The sequence below is a fragment of the Sciurus vulgaris genome, assembly GCF_902686455.1.
Source record: "Sciurus vulgaris genome assembly, chromosome: X".
NCBI lineage: Eukaryota > Metazoa > Chordata > Mammalia > Rodentia > Sciuridae > Sciurus > Sciurus vulgaris.
In genome coordinates, this window is record NC_136471.1 from 1,514,863 (window position 1) to 1,534,308 (window position 19,446).

At 46.8% G+C, this 19,446-nt stretch overlaps 2 protein-coding genes across 3 annotated transcripts in view; one reads left to right on the forward strand and one right to left on the reverse strand.

Annotated features, from left to right (window-relative positions):
• TEX28 (testis expressed 28) overlaps positions 1–4,167 on the forward strand; it is a gene marked incomplete at its 3' end in the record, with an annotated part of 47,388 nt that extends 43,221 nt beyond the window's left edge. For both annotated transcript variants that reach the window (XM_079123460.1, XM_079123461.1), the window contains 2 exons: positions 3,022–3,157; positions 3,811–4,167. In XM_079123460.1, coding sequence (XP_078979586.1) covers positions 3,022–3,157; positions 3,811–4,167 — 493 coding nt within the window. The remainder of the gene's footprint in view (positions 1–3,021; positions 3,158–3,810) is intronic.
• Positions 4,168–4,587: 420 nt separating this feature from the next.
• Positions 4,588–18,546, reverse strand: LOC306651879 (medium-wave-sensitive opsin 1; the record flags this gene model as incomplete). Its single annotated transcript, XM_079124781.1, has 6 exons — positions 4,588–4,698; positions 7,745–7,984; positions 9,728–9,893; positions 11,007–11,175; positions 14,050–14,346; positions 18,435–18,546. 6 exons carry the CDS (start codon positions 18,544–18,546, stop codon positions 4,588–4,590), a joined length of 1,095 nt encoding a protein of 364 aa, XP_078980907.1.
• Between the last annotated feature and the right edge of the window lie 900 nt (positions 18,547–19,446).

A 19,446-nucleotide genomic window follows, 5' to 3' on the forward strand; every position in this document is an offset into this window, starting at 1 on the left:
ACCTCCACTCCACTTCAGTCAACTGCTCTGTAATTACAGCAAAGACTTTGCCAGCTCTCCATGGTGTTTCTTATCTCTGACATCTTCAATCCCACCCTCTTCTTTTCTAGTCACAGTCCCCATCCACCCTTGTGGTGTCTCTCCTGTCTTATCTGCCCTTCAGTCTTTATTAACCCATTTAGATCTTTGACCCTGCCACTTGATAAGAACAACAACAGCAACTACCACATAGCATTTCTGTTTGCCAGGCAGCATGTTAGTGCTTTATGTGTACTTTCTCATTTATTTTATCTAACCCAAACATAAGAAGTCAATGGTATTCTTTACTATTGTTATTTTCAACTCCTATGAAGTGTGAATAGGCACAACTTGTCCAAGCAAGTGCCAGAGAGGAGTCTTAAACCTGGGGTGACATGACCCCAGAACCAGTCCTCTAAACCACTTTCTCTCAATCTACCAGTTTCCTCTTGGTCTCAGGTTCTCTTCTGGACCCTGTGGCTCTTAATTCAGTCTCTTTATATTTTTATTTATTTATTTTTTGGTACCAGGGATTAAACCCAGGGGGCTTAGCCACTGAGCCATATCCCCAGCGTTTAAAAAATCATTTTGAAACAGAGTCTCGCTAAGTTGCTCGGAGCCTTGCTAAGTTGCTGAGGCTGACTTTGAAATTGTGATACCTTCAGTATCTCTACTTCATGGGGAAAATAGGGCCCAGCGGTTTTCCATTGGCCTTCACCACCTCCCCTCAGAATATTTCTCTCTCCTTAGGTCACAGCAGTGGTTCCCAGCCCAGCTCTGTGCCTTCCATCCCTGTAAGTCTCCTCGAGGACTTTTGGTGTCCAGTTTATCTTTCATGTGTCTGCCATCCCACATGCTACATTGAATTATCTCTTCCAGCAAATAAACATGGTCCCCTCTTACCAGTGAGACTTCTGAAGCATTGATCCCTGTCCACACTCCCTAGTTTCCTGCTTCACCCTCAGCCCACAGCATCTGGCCTCTGCCCTGCCACCCCACTGGAATGCCTTGCCCCAAGCTCCTGAATGGTCTCCTTAATAGTTAACACTGCCTTCCTTACCTTATTTCATTCTATTTGATACTGTTCACCAATATACCTTTTTCAAACACCTCCTAACCTGGATTCTCAAGGGATTTTGCTGTTCTGGAGACTGAACCCAGGGAGCTTAGCTACTGAGCCATATCCCCAGCCCTTCCCAGGCCCTCACTTTGTACGTGTACTCAGGATGATGTGTTAACTACCTGTGCTACTCTATCCCTCCTGTATCCAGCTCTCCATCTCAGACTTCAACACCAAGTTGCAGGCCATTAGGTTCTAGCCCACCTTGCCAAAAGCCAGTTCTCAGAGATGATCAAAACTACTCTTGAAAGAAACTGTTTGTATTGGACTGGGTAGTCTTTACAGCTTTGTCATGTTTGGAGGGGGGTGCTTTGGTTGACTGGTCATCATTTTGTGTTCCTAAAATCATTTCCCAGAGTGCTCCATTTACCTCTGTGACAGTAGGAGCTGGACAGAGGGGAAGACACAGGGAGGAGTCAGTGCATTATGGCCAGGATGCTGCTGCCAGAGGAGAGGAAAATGCAGAGCAGGGAAGGGGAGACTGAGAGAATATCTTTATGAAAATATTGTTAATTATCATCTTAATCAGGAATGTGTTCATATATGCTTATAAATATATTGATGAAGAACCTATTCATTGACTTCATATTCATGAAAAATATATTCACGAATATATGCTTGACCATAGGTAATATTTTGAATGTTCTTCTGGTCAGATCATTCTTATAAATGGAGAAGCAGTAGTGAGGAATCTATTTTCAGGGTAGAAACCCTTCTGACACCCTCTGTGAGCAGTGACCAACTGTTTTCAACAGGGACCTGGAGCAGCAACAAATGGAATGAATAGTCCTTGGAACATTGTTAGCAATGAATGGGCTATGTCAGTCAGCTTTCTGGTGCTGTGACAAAATACCTGTGATAAATCAACTCAAAGGAGGAAAGGTTTATTCTGGTTCATGGTTTCAAATTCTTCAGTCTGTGATTGGCTGAAACTTCAAAAAAACTTTTCAATTATGAAATATTTCAGGCCAGGGAAAATATAGAGAATAACATTATCAGAGCCCCCACTTTCTTAAAATTTAACATTTGCCACATTTGCTTTGAATCTTATTTTTTGTTTTTATACTTTTATTACTTATATGTTTATATACATAACAATTTTAGTACTGTTTGCTTACACATAATAGGTAGTGGTGTTTTGTTTGTGTTTTTCTCCATATCACAAAAGGTGCCATTTTAACTACATTTCAATGTTTTTTATTAAGTTAACTGAGTTGTGTAACCATTAACACAATCCAATGTCTTGTTTTTGTTTAAACAACAGCTTTATGGAGATATAATTCACATCCCATAAATTTTACCCATTTAAAGTGTACAATTCATTGGTTTTTAGTATATTTACAGACTTGTTTAACAGTCATCATATGTAGTTTCTCAACATTTTCATTGTCTCTGTCCTCCCCACCTCAATCCCTGGCACCACTCATCTGTCTGTCTCTGGAGATGGACCTCTTCTGGACATTGCATATGAGTGGAATGATATACTGTGTGTCTTTTATGATTACTCAAGCACTATAATAAAGATGGTTTTAAGGAGCAACTACTGAATGCTAAACGCTGGTCCTGGGATCTTTGTGGAATTCAGTATAATACACAGATAGTTCAGCTTTTCATTTCTATAACCTGTAGTCTATGTCAGTTTTTGTAAAGTTGTTACTAAAGAATAACTATATACAAGATATATCTGAATATCAGTGTACGTGTGACTGATGTGCATTTGGGGCATTCCCAGGCAGACCTGGGTAGGAGGTTGTCTTCAATTCCAATTGCCCAGGGTGAGATGCAGGAGGAACCCAAGTCTAGTCTAGGTGCAGGGCGCTCCCTGCTGGCATGAGCTTTGAGTGAGGTACTGAGGGAGTGTTACTTTCTCTCTTGTTCCCAAGACAAGCATCGATTGAAGAACAGGTGAATGATCACCTTCAGGGGCATCTGGATGCAATTTACCAACTCAAACAGAATCTGGCCTGCACTGAAGAGAAAATGTCCTATCTGTCCTATGAGAGAGCCAAGGAAATATGGGTGAGAACCTCAGGGGGGGAGGCTTTTGAGAAAGGGCCAGTGAGAAGGATGTAGGGATGAGTGAATCCATTCTGATGCCCCCAAACCAGGGCAAGAGCTGGATCTTCCAACTGTATCCCTCCTGAGTGTGCAGTGGCAACCCACACCTTTGCATTAAAGCTAGTAACTTCCACCTTTCTTGTTCACATGAGCTCCACCTCCTGCCATCCAGGCTAGCTGCTTTGGGAGCTTTGGCAATGTAGTTCTCACTCTAGGGGCAGTCGCTGGCCTTAGCCTGGAGCCTGTGACTTGTAGATCCAAAGTGGGGCCTGACAAGCCCCAGAAGATGTTGGTGCATGGAGAGCTTCTGAGAACCTCTCCTTCAGACCACCCCTTACTCTCTTCCATACCCATAGCTCCTGCTGCTGTCATTGGTTGACCCTGTCCCAAGCAGGTCCTCAGGCTCAGGAGACAGTGGACAGGGAGCATGACCAAGTCAGTATGGCCTACCACAGCAGCTCCCTGTCTCTGTTGTGCATGTCCTGGAAGTTCTCCAGGTCCTTCCCAAAAGATTCAACTCAACAATACATGTTGCACACCCCCAGCAACTCAAATTAAATGACCACAGTTCCATTCTGATTTCTGGTGAGCGTGCATGTGTTTGTTGCCTGCAGGAGATCATGGAGACTTTCAAGAGTCGGATATCCAAGCTAGAAACTCTACAACGAGTCACTCAAGTGGAGATGATGACAAACCTTAGAAGCCGTCCCCAGGAGTTTTTATTCAGATTTGTGAGCCTGCTCCTCACACTGGTCACAGCCCTCTTAGTCTTTGTGTCCACTGTGTGCTCCTGCCCCTTGCCTCTGATCCACTCACGCCTACGCACATTCACTGCCTTCATGCTGCTTTTGCTTGGGGCCCTTGCCTGGCAGAAGTGGCACACCATTGCCACCATAGACTGGCAGGCATGGGTTCCTTCAAAATGGAGACTAGACTCTAAGAACTCCAAGCCTCTGGTGGATGGACCTTAAGGGGCTGGGAGGACCACTTCCTGAGTGCTAGTTTCATACCTGTTTTGGGGAGTTCAGGGTGTCCAGTGAGCCCTCCCTAGACAGCTACTTTACAGCTCTCATTTTTTAATACCATAACCACCACCCTGGTGAGATGTATGCAGATGCCTACCTGCCTCGCACTTCCATTTTGCTATGATACTTCCATGCCATCTGTAGACATGGGGCTTGGAAAAGATTAAAGTCCATGATGTACTGCTGCTCTCCTCTTTATCTTCCTTGCACCCTCTGAAGACCCAGTGCTCAGGTGGCCCCAAACTGCAGTAGCAGCCTCTGTGACTTTGTTAGTTTTGGCAAAGAGAAATTATATTTATTCCACAGGGATGGAGAAGGGGAGACATGGCCAAAGCCACAGTGAGTGGGACAGGTAGGAGGCTGACTTCATGCAGGAGACACTGAAGAGACAGATGAAGCCTCTGTTTTGGAGGCGCTGGAGAGTTCAGAGGTATCATCAACCTTCTTTCCAAAAAGCTGCAAGATACAGTTTCTAAACTGGAAGGACAGAAAGTGTTATTCAGAAAAGCAGGAAGGGCCAGTGTGTGGTACTAAAGGGTATTCATTGTCATCTTGATGGCTTAACATCTTCCTGTCCCCCACTCAGAACCCTATCAGAGGGATGGAGGAAGGCTCAAGTCATTCCTTGTACATGGGGTTGTTTTAATCACTTGACCAAAATACCTGACAAGAACAACTTAGAGGAGAAAAATTTATTTTAGGCTGACAGTTTCAGAAGTTCAGTCTAAGGCCAACTGAATTCATCACTCTGGGCCTGAGATGAGGCAGAACATCATGGTGGAAGGGCATGGCAGAGGAAGGCTGCTCAGGTTATGGCAGCCAGGAAGCAGAAACAAAAGGAGGAGCTGAGTACAAAGACACAATCCCCAAGGGCATGCTCCCAGTGTGCCCACCTGCATACTGTTACCACCAAGTAGTACATTCATACTATTAATGTATCAAATGGATTAATCCATTGATGAGGTCACAGCTCTCATAATCTAATCATTTCACCTCTGAGCATTCCTGCACTGCTGAACACATGAGCTTGGAGCACCTGATAGCCAAGCCAGAACATTTGATGGTTATCTGAATTATCTAGTTTAGCAGTGATGGTGACTTGTGTGAGTAAAATTTCATCCCCACAAAGATATGTTCAGGTCCCAAACACTGGAACCTATGAATGTGTCCTTATTTGGAAACAAGGTCTTTGAACATGTAATTAAGATGCATGTTAAGATGGGATCACACTGGGTTGGATGGACCCTAATCCCATGGCTGATGTTCTTATAAGAAGAGAAAAATTTAGACATAGCGATACAGACACAGAGGGAAGAAGGCTACATAAACATGAAGGTAGATTGAAGTAATGCATCTTTGAGTCAAGAAACACCAAGGATTACTAGCAAACACCACAAGCTAGGAGAGCGGTACAGGGCTGGTTCTCCCTCAGTACCTTCAAAAGGAACCAACCCTGCCAACACCTTGACTATAGTCTTCTGGCCTCCAGATCTGTGAGAGACTTATTTCGTATTGTTGTAAGTCATTGAATTTGTGGTAGTTTGTTATGGCAGCCCCAAGATACTCATGCAGTGACCAAACACAATTCTAGCTAAGGAGTCCATGCATACGGTAACTGGTTTCCAAAATACCTGGCAAGAGACTTAGAGGCATATTAGTGAATATGAATGTGATTGTGATCTTATTTCTAGCCCATCAATTTTGGGATTAGTAAGGACTAGGTCAACAGCAGTCTAGCCACCTCCCTCATGTCTTCACCAAGGAAGTCTTCTGGTAACAGGAGGGTACTTCTCTTTGCTGGTTGACTCCTGAAGAAATCTGGGTCGTGATAATTTATCAATTACCTCTCATATTATCACTGAACTATCCATGATGCTTTGAGAACCTGGATCAGAACACTCCCTAAATAGTTCACCCTATTCTTGATTACCTCCACCTCCCTCTGTCATCAAAATTCTAAAAATAAAAAAACATAATTATTGAAATTAATAAGAAGCAGGCTGATCAGCAGAATGGACTCAGCTGAAGAGCTGGCAGAGAATGCTGAGGTATTCATTTAACAAATTCATTCAACATCTACTTACTGAGCATCTACTCTGTGCAGATTCTGTGTTCTAGGGAGGATACAGCAGTGAAAATAAGAGAAAAAACTCTATGCCCTTATAGAACTCTTTTTGAGAAAATTCTCTCAGAATGCAGCAGGATAGGATCACAATGTGAAAAGGGTGAAAGCAAAGTTCAGAGGCCTGGCAAGGTACAGATGTGCATACATCTGTCTAGGATGGGGACCTCTGGAAGGCAGAACAAAAAGAATCAGGTAGAGATAGTACTTGGCAAGATAGTTTAGGATTCCAAAAACTGAAACCAGACCTAAAAAGAGATCCTCTTGAATGACAGGAAGTGAACCAGAGATCAAATTTCATTCCCTGGGCATGACATGCCAACAAGAGAGTTCCCAGGAATCAGCTACAGAAACAGTCCTATTTACTATTAAGAAGTTACCAGGGAGAAAAGGTGCTTAATGAACTCCACAGACCTTGCATCTGGCTTAGTAGAGTCAGGGACAAGCTGAAGGGGATGGAGCCATGCGGCAGCTGCAAGACAGAAGAGCAGATCTGGGGGTGGCTCAGTGGTGCAGCACTTGCCTAGTATGCACAGGGCCCTAAGTTTAGTCCCCAGAACTGCAAAAAAAAAAAAAAAAGAGGACAAAAGATGAAAGTGGAAAGAACAGTGGATTGAAAGGCAGGCATTGGGTCTGGTGAAATGAGAAGACCCTGCTGATTTTTCTGGTTACTATTAAGTAACACAGCTGCACCTTAATGAAATGTACTTGATGGATTCAAGAGTAAGGTGAATTGCACTCAGAAGATGATGAGGTCACCTGTAACTTACGAAGAGGATCTATGAGTCATGTGCAATGTGCTGTGAAAGCCATCTAGGAAAGGTTGCCATTAGGCAAGACCATGTGCAATACCACACTGTGTTCCCCCCAAACTAACCCATGAACTCGTGAAAGTTCTTCAACTCTTGGTCAGTACAACAAAGAACCTGTGTTTGTTCTTACAGTAAGACAAATTCAAGAAGTTAGGGTTTGAAAGTAGAAAAATGAAGAGAATTGAGTCTGTAAAACCAAGAAGGGTGTCCTTAGGGTCAATGTAGTGTTCACTGAATCCTGGAGCATTTGAATTCCAGGAGAGCCCCTGGAGCTTGATGGCCCTGTCATAGGACTGACAAGAGGGAAGAGCTTGCAGCACATAGACACGTTGGGAAATATCTCCCTCTGGCTGAGATGAGAAATAGATTCCAGAGTATGTGTATAAGCCTTCTGCTAATGGCCAGATGAATGACTGACTATAGCTGGGTCACATGTTTAGCCTTTTCCTGCTCATTTTCCTGGAGGGTCATTATCAGGCTCCCCAGATGCTCTGTGGGCTTGTTACTGGAGACATGATTCCAGGCGGGAGGCTTTACTGGGTTCCTGTGGAGTATATTTGGAGTTTGATCTACTTATGGCATTTCTTACCTGCCTGTTCATAAAGACGTAGATAATGGGATTGTAGATAGTGGCACTTTTGGCAAAGTAGGCTGGTAGAGCAGCCACCAGAGGGTGGAAGGCATAGCCAGGGTTGGCAGTAGCAAAGCATGCAAAGAAGGTGTAGGGGCCCCAGCAGAGGCAGTATGCAAAGACCATCACCACCACCATGCGCGTCACTTCCTTCTCAGCCTTCTGGGTGGACTCGGATTCTTTCTGCTGCTTTGCCACCTTGGGGAGAGAGGGACAGTGAGTGGGGGTGTCACCTGGGATTCTATATTTGAAGGGACTTCATGTTGCTATTGCTTGAGCAATAGTCAGGGAGGCAAGCAAGAAGAGGGTGACCTAGGATGAGGGAGATGAGAGTGGGAGGAGATGGTCACCTGCTACCCTAACCCTGCTGGAGGTAGCCAGCTTCCACCCCTGAGTCAGAGCATGTCCTGCCTGGGGCAGACACCGAGGCCTTGAGCAGCTGTTCTGGCCAAGGATGACTCTTTGAAGCTCTTTGGATTTAGCCTGGCAGGAGCTTGGAAAAGAGAACTAGAGGCTGATCTCCTTAGCCTCACCTGATCCCTTATCAGATGTCCCCTCCTGAGCTCTAGTCTGAGTGTGTGTGGGGGGTCTAAATGGATCACTAGAGAGTCAAGAACAAAGGAACCAGGGCTGAGGATGTAGCTCAGTGGGAGAGCACTTGTGTAGCATGCATGAGGCCCTGGGTTTAATCCCCAGCACTGAAGAATGAAGGAGCTAACATGATAGGACATGGGGGGTAGGGGAGGTGAAAGCAGCTGAGGTTGCTCTAGCCAAGCTAGAGGCCAGCAGGGTACCCAGTCGCAATGCCAGAGTCATACATGCAATTCTCTCAGGCTTTCTAGAACAGGATTGGCCAGCCTGCAGACAAAGGACAACCACTGCCTGATGACAGGTAGCTGAGTTGAAATGAAAGAAAACCTGCAAGGTCTGGAATTGTGAGGGCTGGGACAGCAGGGCTGGGCCCCACTGACCCCAAGCTAATACTGCCCAAGCCATGGGTGGATACCTGTGGGAACCAACTAAATTGGTTCTGATATGTGAGCACCAACCCAGGGGACCAAATTGCAGCCTTCAGCCGAAGGCATTGAGGTGAGTGGAGCCTATCCCAAGTCCATGGCTTCCTCTAGACAGAGCTTGTAAGCACCTGCTGATCTGATTGTGGACATAAGCAGCTTTACAAAGGAAAGGCACCACCCTGAAGGGCCTTCTGCCACCTGTGCCAGGCAGTCCCATCAGTGAACAGATGGTATATGGAAATGGAGCTAATGATAGGGGAGTTGGTGGACAAAAGGACAACTTATGGTGTGGGTGAGACCACAAGGGAACACGGAGCTCTTGGCACCCAAGGACCCAAACTTAATCTCCCCCTTGCTCTGATTTCCTGAAGGGGGCTCCCTAGTGATAGTTCAGCTGGAGTGGGGGTGAGATGGGGGTGGTGGCTGTGTACAGGATCAGCTTCCCAAGGGGGAGGGCCAGACACAGGAAGGTGGAGAGTAGGTCTAGGGGGCAGATGGCACCCTCAAGTCTATTCCTTGGTCTGCCCCAACAGCCCCGTGAAGGGGATAAGGGTGCTCTGGTGGCTCCACTCCATGAGAGAACTGTCCTGGGTCAGGGGAAATGCTCAGCTCTGCTCTCTCACTGGATGCAGGTGGGCAGGGCAGTCCCTTCCCATCCTACATTTGTGAAGACAAAGGATCCAGGGCTGAAATGGAACCCTGGATGTGCCCCCAAAGGAACTGCCCAATTCACATAGCTGGTCTTAACATTTTCTTATTGGGGTAGTATCCACTTATCTGAGGATTTAAAAAATGGTTTAAGATTCTCAGTGAACTGGTTTGGGAGCAGGGCAGCTTGGAGGCAGGAGAGTACACCAGGTGAGTCTCTGTCTTCACCCAGACATCCTGCCAGCTAGGGCTGAGGTCGGGAGGATGGGAGACTTACTGCTCGGATGGCCAGCCACACTTGGAGGTAGCAGAGAATGATGATGCTGAGTGGGATGATGCAGCAGGTGACCATGAGGACCATCATGTAAGACTGCACCCCAGGGTACGAGGTGCCACTGAATACATCTGGGCCACAGGATGTCTTCAGGCCATAGGGCCAGTACCTGAAGAGAAGGGCCAGTGGGCCATCCTGTTGTAGGCTGGGGCAACATGGGACTCCCAGCACAGGCACACTCCTGACTTGTAGTTTTTAAAATTGAGGTGAAATTTACATTACATGAAATTAACCATTTCGAAATGAACAATTCAGTGGCATTTCACATTCGCAAGGTTGTGCAACCACCACTTCTACATCCAGAACATTTTCACCACCCCAAAAGACAAGCCTTGGATAGGATTTTGAAAATCTTTGCTTATTTCTAGGACTCACACCTTCCCTCTCTTTTATCTGGTTCCAAAAGATTTTCATCACCCCATCACACCTCCTTTTTTCAAAGGGAGTGCAAGGTTCCCTCTTGTTCTGATCTAAGAACTCCTGTGACTACCTGAATCTTTATTTCTCAGGTCAACTAGGCCATGACTGTAACAAGGGACTTACTTACCAATTGGCTATTCCCAAGAATTATGGAAGCTTCCCAAGGAAAGAGCCTTCCAAACATGACAAAATTTTATTCTTAAGATTGTCATGTAAGAGGGCTGGAGTTGTGGCTCAGTGGTAGAGCATTTGCCTGGCCTGTGTGAGGCTCTGAGTTCAAAACTCAGTCCCACATATAAATAAATAAAATAAAAAAGATCCATTGATGACTAAAAATATATGTTTAAAAAATAGTTTATAAAAAAAGGATTGTCATGTAAGACAGCAAATGTGTCAGCTGTGTTCTGTTCCTCCTGATCAAATATCTGAGTCATTTACTCATAAAGTAGGGTCTTCCCCCAAAGATTCAGCCTGGTCAGGATACAGATGACCTACGGGCCCAGGTGTACCTACATCCTAAGAAGCTTCTGAAGGTGGGAGAGAGGTGGAATGAGTGAGAATGTTCTGGCACAGAGCTGGCAAAAGAGCCCTGGAATTCAAACATGCCCTGCATGGGGGACCATTTCTATATTGCAGCCATTCAGATTCATATGTATTGCACACTTGAAGGAGCCTGGGGATAGTCTTGTGCTTCCCTTCACTTTATGCACAGGAAGTTGATTTGCCCCCAAAGTACAAAGTCTGATGTTTCTCACTTGGCCCTAAAGAAGCCAGCATCTTCCTGGTACCCTTGCACCCTTACCTGCTCCAACCAAAGATGGGTGGGGCTGTCCACACAGCAGACCAGATCCAGGAGAAGGCAATGCCCACAATAGCCAGCTTGGCATCAAATCTCATATTGCCAAAGGGTTTGCAGACCACTAGCCACCTCTCCCAGGAAATGATGGCCAGGGACCAGAGGCCTGTGATCCCTACAGGGAAGAGCAGACAGAGGAGGACTTTGAGACAATGCAAAGGATAAGCAGCCTCTAGCATTGCTGCTTCCTTGTTGGAGTAGCAGACAGCTTTAAAAATCAAGCATTTCCCCTCCCAGCTGCCAAATCGAATTCTCCAAAAAGTGTTTTCAGGTCCTGGGTTCAGGGGCCTTCTTCTCCCACCTTGTCTCCCCACTGACTCTAGCAGCTTAATTCCACTCCTCCCCCAGCTTCTTGCTCTCCTCTCCTTTCCTCTCCCCTCCCTCCCTCCCTCCCTCCCTCCCTCCCTTCCTTCCTTCCTTCCTTCCTTCCTTCCTTCCTTCCTTCCTTCCTTCCTTCCTTCCTTCCTTCCTTCCTTCCTTCTTTCTTCTTTCCTTTCAATGTCAACTGCTTTTCCTCTGGAGCAGGAGCTCTGAGCTCTCAGTTTGGTCACTGCATTTCATGCCAGCCCAGTCATGGAATCCTGAGGCTGGGAGCTTAGAACCTCTGGAGCTTGCTCAACCTCCACACCCCATCACCAAAGAGGAGACAAGAAAGAACCATAGCAGCTGATAGGCCTGTATTTTTCACCGACAGAGGCCCTGTTAGTACTTCTTGCCCTCTTGGCCACCAGTCCTTCCTTCCTCTGATGCCATCAGTGGAACCCCTGATGGCCACATCCACACCAGCATGACTCTGAGATGCTGTTGTTCCAACCAAGAGCAAGGAAGTGGGCTGTGTCTAAGTAACTTGTGCCCTTCCTGATAATTTCAGTTCCTTTAGGCAATTTGGGAACTCCTGAGATCCCCCCACCAACCAACCTGTTTGGAAGGTGAGACAGCTTTCCATCTCCTACCTTTGCCCCAGAGGTCTACACACAGGATTCAGGGCTCCATGAACTGAGGTGGAAAGAGCAACATCTTTCATTCCTCTAACAGACACTTGTCACTTCCTTCTGTTATGAATGTGGCAATATTAGCAATATCCAGAGAAGTCACAGATGTTTTCTATTACTCTACAGTGGTGGTGGACATTTTTTCAAAGTATCACCCACATTCTTTACTGCAAGTTTAGTAGTTGTCAGGTCAGATTCTGTTATTTGATACTTTAGTACAGAACAGCGTCACTAATGCTTTTTCTGTTGTTGTTGGCAGTGCTAGGGATCAAACCTAGGGGACTCATGCATACTAGGCAAGCACTCTACCACTGAGCCACATCCCCAGCCCTCTTTTGTATTTTATTTAGAGACAGGATCTCACTGAGTTGCTTAGTGCCTTGCTTTTGCTGAGGCTGGCTTTGAACTCATGATCCTCCGCCTCAGCTTCCTGAGCTGCTGGGATTATAGGCATATGCCACCGCGCCTGACTCACTAAGGCTTTTAATAAATACTTTTAATATTTGTACTTTAGTGAAAGTCTGTCACTAATTAATATTTAATATTTTGAAACTATTTTTCAATATCATGAGCTGATTTTGTAATCTTATAGATATAATTTCATGCATTTACAAGCCTTCCCAGAGGGCCAAGGGTGTCCTTGACATTAAAACTTATACCAAAGTGCACTGAAGTGACTCAAGAACACACTGTGAGGAGCCAGGTGTGGTGGCATGTGCCTGTAGTCCCAGGTACTCAGAAGGCTGAAGTGTGAGGATCACTTGAGCCCAGGAGTTTGAGACCAGCCTGGGCAACATAGCAAGGAGACCTCATTTCAAACAAAACAACAACAAAAACACCATGAGCAAAGGCAAAGGCAAGTAGGAGGACTGGCAGAAGCAGAGACAGATGATGCAAGGGACCCCTTAGGAAGGGAGACCTGACCAACAAGGCACACACCTGCCATAGAAAGCAGTGGGCCTAAGGGATGGAGTTTCCCCAGTCACTTCACTTCTATGCTCTGGGGAGAGTGCTGGCATGTGGGCCAGCATCTCCTTGGGTCTGAGCCATCAGTTGCCAGTGTGAGGCCAGGGGCAGGGAGGAGGCCAGGAAGAATGGCCAGGAGGCAAGAGCAGGAGCAGCTTCTGAATGTTGGGTGCCTGGCTAGGCAAGCGGGGTTGCAGTGAGGCCCATTGGTGGGTCCCCCATCTCCAGGCTCCTCTTCCTGAAATAAAGTCTCTCCTGAGCATAACATTCATGGATTCCAAGACTTGGACCTGCTCACTTCTTGTCTGCTCAGAAGAACCACACTTGCTGTTACTTTGCTCCCTGCACTGTCAACCTTCCCTGCCCTCTCCTTACTGTTTTCTCCTCTAAGAGGACTAAGCGGGTACCATGTGGTCACTATCTTGGTATAGGGCCCCTCCCCAGCACAGAGCTGGGCACACTGGTACTTCTTGGCCACTGCTTGTGAACTTGAGCCATTCATGGCCCATGAGGATATTAGTGATGGGAATGAAGAAAGGGGACTGTGATCTAGTCTTGGTATCCCCAAAGCTGTAATGGGAATTTTGTCTTTCCTTAGGGGAAGCTTACACTGTGCAGGCAACCATGAGGCAGAGGTGTCTGGCTTGAGAGACAGGATGAAAGGGCACACATCCGTGATTCAGGTGGGAGTTCTATCTAGGGTGCTGAGAACCCTCACTTCCCATACTGTTCTGAGATTATCTGGCTTGAGATCTGTCTCTTCCCAATGCCAGCCACACAGCCCCAAACTGGTTGTCCCTAGGCAGAGCCTGTCTCAAGAGTAGGGACTCACGGTGTGTTGGACTCAAGCAAAGAGTTTGAAGTGGGTGCTCAGATGGCAGCCTCCAGAACCCTGTAAGCCTATCTTCCCACCCCTGTGATGGCCTTGACCCAGCTTCCCCTGGGTCTGTCTCCCTTCACGTTTGCACCTCAAAGTCACACACACTATGGATGTACCTCGAGGGTTGCCATGTGGGGTCTCCCTGGCTTACCACACACGGAGACAGTGTAGCCCTCCACAACACACAGAGGGTGGCCCAGCACGAAGTAGCCGTAGAGCTGGTTCACAACACTGATGGTACTGGCAATGACGGTTTCTGCTAGGTCAGCAATTGCCAAGTTCACCAGGATCCAGTTCAGAGGGTGGCGTAGCTTCTTGAACTTCATGGTGGCCACCAGCACAAGCCCATTAGTGAAGACAGATGCAATAACCACAATGATCATCCAGGTGCTGGTGATGTGGTACACCCATCTGGGAGCAATGTGGTAATTGGGGCCTTCAAAGGGGCCTGGAGGCAGGAGGTAGAATAGAGAGAGGAGCTGGGCAGCAGCATCACCCACTTGCACTGGTGCCCTAATTCCATTTTTCCTCCCCTGTTGGAGCCTCTCTTCCTTAGCCCCCACCCCTCTTGCCCATCACCCTCGCCTTTGCCTATTCTCAAACTAGCTCCCCTTCTTCCTGTTTCTCAAGTTAGAGGCCATTGCCTGATGGTTACCTGCACTGGCACCTAAAACTTAAAGAACAGAACTCCTCATCATCTCTGCCAGTTACTGATCCCCAGATTCCAGTAGTTGAGTCACCGCTTGCAGTGACAGTTGCAAACCCCTGCTTCTCTGATGCTGTACCTTTTCTCCCCATCCCACCTCTTATGCTGCTTCCAGTGCATGCTCCATGTCCTTTTGTTGTCACACCTTTGCTCCCAGAGTCCTCTGTAAACCCAGCTGGGATACATTTGCCTTCCAGAAGCCTTTCCAGATTTCTCAGCTAATGTCACCTCAACGGCCCACTTGGGAAGTCAAACGCTCACCTCTATCATGTTCTACCACATATTAGGGTGGCCAGTTCTTGTTGTCTGAATGTGTGTGTTGCCACAAATTCATGTTTAGATCCTACCCCCCAGGATAATATTAGAAGGTGAGGCCTTCAGGAGATAATTAGGTCACATAATGAGGACACAGCAAGAAGGCAGCAGTCTGTAACCAGAAAGAGGGCCCTCACCAGAACCCAACCAGGCTGGCACCTTGATGTATAGTCTCTAGAACTGTGAGGGATAAGTCTTTGTTGTTTAAAAGTCATGTAGCCTTTGGTCATTTCTTGTAGCAGACTGTACTAAGATACCAGTGTACAAGTCTTACCTTCCTCATTGAAGACTGTGAGTCATTCATCATACACATCGTGTCCAACACAACACAGGTGCTCAGAGAATGAATAAGTGAATGTGTTATGAATTGAATTGTGTCCCCTTCAAATTCATGTGTTGGAGTTGTAACTTCCAGCACCTTAGAATGTGACCTTATTTGGAGATGGGGTCTTTATAGAAGTGATCATGTTGAAATGAGGTCATTCATGCAAACCCTAACCCTGTAGGACTGGATTTACATAAAGGGGGAAATCTGAACACACACAGAGAAGGCCATGTGAAAATTAAGGCAGAAATTGGGGTGATGCTTCCACAAGCCAAGGAATGCCACAGATTGCCAGAAACCATCAGAAACTAGGGGAGAGGCATGGAACAGATTCTCCCTTAGAACCACTAGTAGGAACCAACCCTGCAAATACCTTGATTTCAGACTTCTGGCCGCCAGAACTGAGAGACAACACATTTCTGTTGTTTAAACCACTCAGGTGGTGGTACTGTTATAGCAGCCCTAACAAACTCAGACAGAATAAAAGGAGAGTAACTCATCTTTATTATACTACAGAGGCTCTATAATTTTTTTATTTTAAGAACTTCTTTTGCCACCATCACTATTGGCAGAATACTTTGAGGGGTTGCAAGCCTCAGTCTGTACTGCCATGTGATAAAGCCTCATAGCATCTAGGAAAGCATCCGTGGAGAGTTCCCTGTACTTATTAGCATTCTTTAGTTTAATACCCAAAATAATTTAAGAAAAGCAGGGATCTCAGGAGAGACAGGCAACTTTCACCCGCAGCACAACTGGACCCCATGATGCCACTGCTTCCGTCTGTGCAAGTGTCCCAGTGGTTCCTCGTACAAGGAGCTCCTAGAAAAGCTGTACAGGAATCCCCAAAACCCCCAACACACCACTGACAACAGAAGAACTGTGTGGTCTCAGTTTCTGTCAAAAGGACAAAGCAAAGCAATGAGGCTGCCAATACACTCAAGAACAGAACCCCCAAATAGCCAACAGACCTTCCCCAGAAAGTAGAGCGTATTAATTGGAGAAGACAGCTGAAACCAGAAGGTGTTTGGGACACTCCAGTTCGTAGACAAGTGAAGGGACTGGAACAGTCTAGGTGCTGTAGCCTCTCAAAACAAGGCAACCAGGGACCTTCCCAGACAACCGATGGAGTCCAAACTGAGCAGAGCAGATACAAGAAGGGCAAAGGAGGACGAGGTCTGAGCATCAGTGGGGAAGGGGGAGGGGACAGGAGCCATCAGAGTGGGTGCCTTGGTTGCTTCTCTCTCCTGAAAGTTCTGGAACTGATTTCATGAAGAAATGAGCAAAAGAAGAGTATCAAGAGTCAACATCCAAGCAAAGTAATTCTAAGAAATACAGGAGGGCCCATGGATATCGCTCAGTGGCTAGGGCGTGCAGAGCATGCCCTAGGCCTGGTTTCTATCCCAGTACTATGGGGAAAAAAGAAAGAAAAAGAAATAGAGAAATACAGAGAGGAAGGGAATCTGTTGGGGATGGGGCAGGGAAGATGTACCTCTTCAAATCTACCTAGATTTTACTTTGGAAACTTGTATTACATGGTATAAAACAAAATTAAAATTCAGAAGGCAATCCCTGATTATCAAAAACAACATAAATGAACCTAAATGCCTATACAGTCAGTAATATAATCAGATAGACAGGGACTATTCTAATAAGACCGAAATTGCATCAGTGACTACATGACCTAGTGCCATATACCCTAAGGATCAAAAGACCCATACAAATGCTAGGTTTTTGGTAATTATATTATTGGTAGTAACATTGGCATCACTATTTTGAGGTGCGTGTATATGTGTGTGTATGTGTGTCTGTTGTGAAATAGAGCAAATGAGTAGTCACATGATATTCCACTCTAATTCCTGAAGAACTGAATTCTTAGTGGGAGATAAAGGGGACACAGATGTAAAACTCACTGGCGTCCACTGATGAACCAAGTCATTATTTTGGGAATGGAGAAATAAAAGGAAAGAATCCAGTATTTACTCCTATGGAGCCCAAGAGTAGAAATTGGGGCATATTTCCCTTTATTGATGTAGTCCAGCTAGTCAGTGAAGATTAGGAGTCAGCACGTGTGGCATCTCCGATGGTTTGCTGGGTCTGAGAACTGAGTTCCAGCAACCCCCCACATCCCCAAAATGAGTGTCCCTCCTCATAAAGTCAGCTTGCCAAAACACATCAACATACCAACCTGCCTCTAGTCAGACCTTCCTACCAATTCACAGGAAAATGATCGTGAATGAGTTCAGAGGAGCAAGCACATCATGAGGAAGCCATCAGCAAGGTCTGAAGTGAGGGAAAGTTCAGAAACATGACTGTTTTTAGAGGTGAACTGCAGGAAACTGAGTCAGTCTGGCTCAAGAACCCTTTTGCTAATCAACACTTGGCAACCCTGTAGTGGGCTATTTCTGACTCAAGACAGGTGAGATTTTGAGGATGGCCCTGGAGATGGGTGCCCAGGGATGATGGTGTTACTAGACTCTTCAGGGCTTTGAAGAGCCCATATACAAAGCTTTTTGCCTGAGCAACTAACAAGGGCAGAACTTGGGCTGCTCTAATAAGATGTTTCAGCTTTTTGTTGGACTTTGCCTCTGTGTACTGGGACTGTTCAAAATGGAAAGCCTGCCCTGGGCACCAGCCACTTCTCCCCAGAAGTGAGCACCCAAACGCTGTGCTCCCTACACACAGAATCGGACAAGATGACTGCAACAGTCTCTTTCAAACTTAAGGTTCTTGAAGTTACTCGCTCTCTGCAGTTGCCTCCCCCAGCTTCTCCCACAGGTTCTTGGGTCAGTGTATTACTCCAGGCCAGTCCTCCAGCCTCCTTGTAGCTTCAGAGATGCAAAACCAGTCCCTTCCCAGGTGGGGGCAGCCGCCAGAGAGTTTTATGTAATGAAAGCCCACCAGCAGTGTAGACAATGACTAGAGACCATAAAGAAAGAGTTCATGAATCCTTCAGTGGACATGGATTCTTACAGGCTTAGGGAAGCCTGTGCAGTGTTTGAAAATGCATATTCCATAGTATGGTGTCATTTTATATTGTGAAAGCACCCCCCCCATTCATGTCATTGTGAAAGCTAAGGGAGATGGTGGGGTGTACAGAAGAGAGATTCCCTGGGGTCAGGAGGGTGGATGGAGGCCCCCAGTGCAGCCACCCTTGCCTGATGGCCAAGCCTCCATAGCACCTCTCGCTCACCTCTGGTGGCGTTGCTGTTGGTATAGGTGAAGATGCTCGACTGGGTGCTGTCTTCATGGCTGTCTTGTGGCTGCCCACCTGCAAGCCTTTGGGGGTCCCACCGCTGGGCCATGGCTGTGGAAAGCCCTGTCACTGATGCCTGCCAGCCCTGTGTACTGCCTGGGGGTCATGGCGCTTTATACCAGCCTATGGGATCAGCCCAGGCCTCCTCACCTTAAAAGCTCCCAAACCCTTCACCATCTGATCTCTTAATTGGGCCGAGGACTTAGACCTCCTCCTCCCACCCCTCTTCCCTGCTCCTAAGACCAGCCCGCAAGGGCAGCTCAGAGGGATTTGTTGGCCACTAAACTCAGACCCCCACCCCCCTGTGGGCTTGCAGAGGTGCCTGTGGAGCCCTTGATCATGTTTACGTGTCTTCTGTTCCCTTCTACCATTCAGCACCTACTGTTAGGGCAGGTGGACCCAAGGGTGGGATTTTCAAACTGGGGTATGGGCAGAAAAGTAGTCCAAAGCCCAAATCTTTCTTTCTCATCTGGCTCTCCCGAAAGCCCTGGGAGACCTTTCAAAGCTGGGACCTGGAACTGGATCTCCTTGCACGACAGGCCATCTTGGTATGCCCAATGGGTACAGAGTGTCTAGTTGGGACTCTTCCCCCAGTTGGGGCCCAGGTTCTGACTGCAAGGCCTTGGGGAATAGCTCCACTGTGCATTGCTTTCGCCCGCCCTTGCCCTTACTCCCTGTGAGCCACAGGCCCTTCTCCCTTGCAGCAGCCCTGCTGCAGCCCCCTGAACGTTCCCACAGCCTACTCCACTGTTGCCAGTTCTAGTTCACAATCTTTCCTTGGGCTGCCCTTGGCCACAGCCTCCTTGACAGAGTGTTTCAGACAGACTACCTCTGCCATCCCTCTTCACCCGCAGCAGTCTGACTGAGGCTGGCTACACACTTAGCAGGGTTCACTTGTTGCCCGATTCTGTAACTTTATCTCAGTTTCCGACTATGGACCCCCATTTCT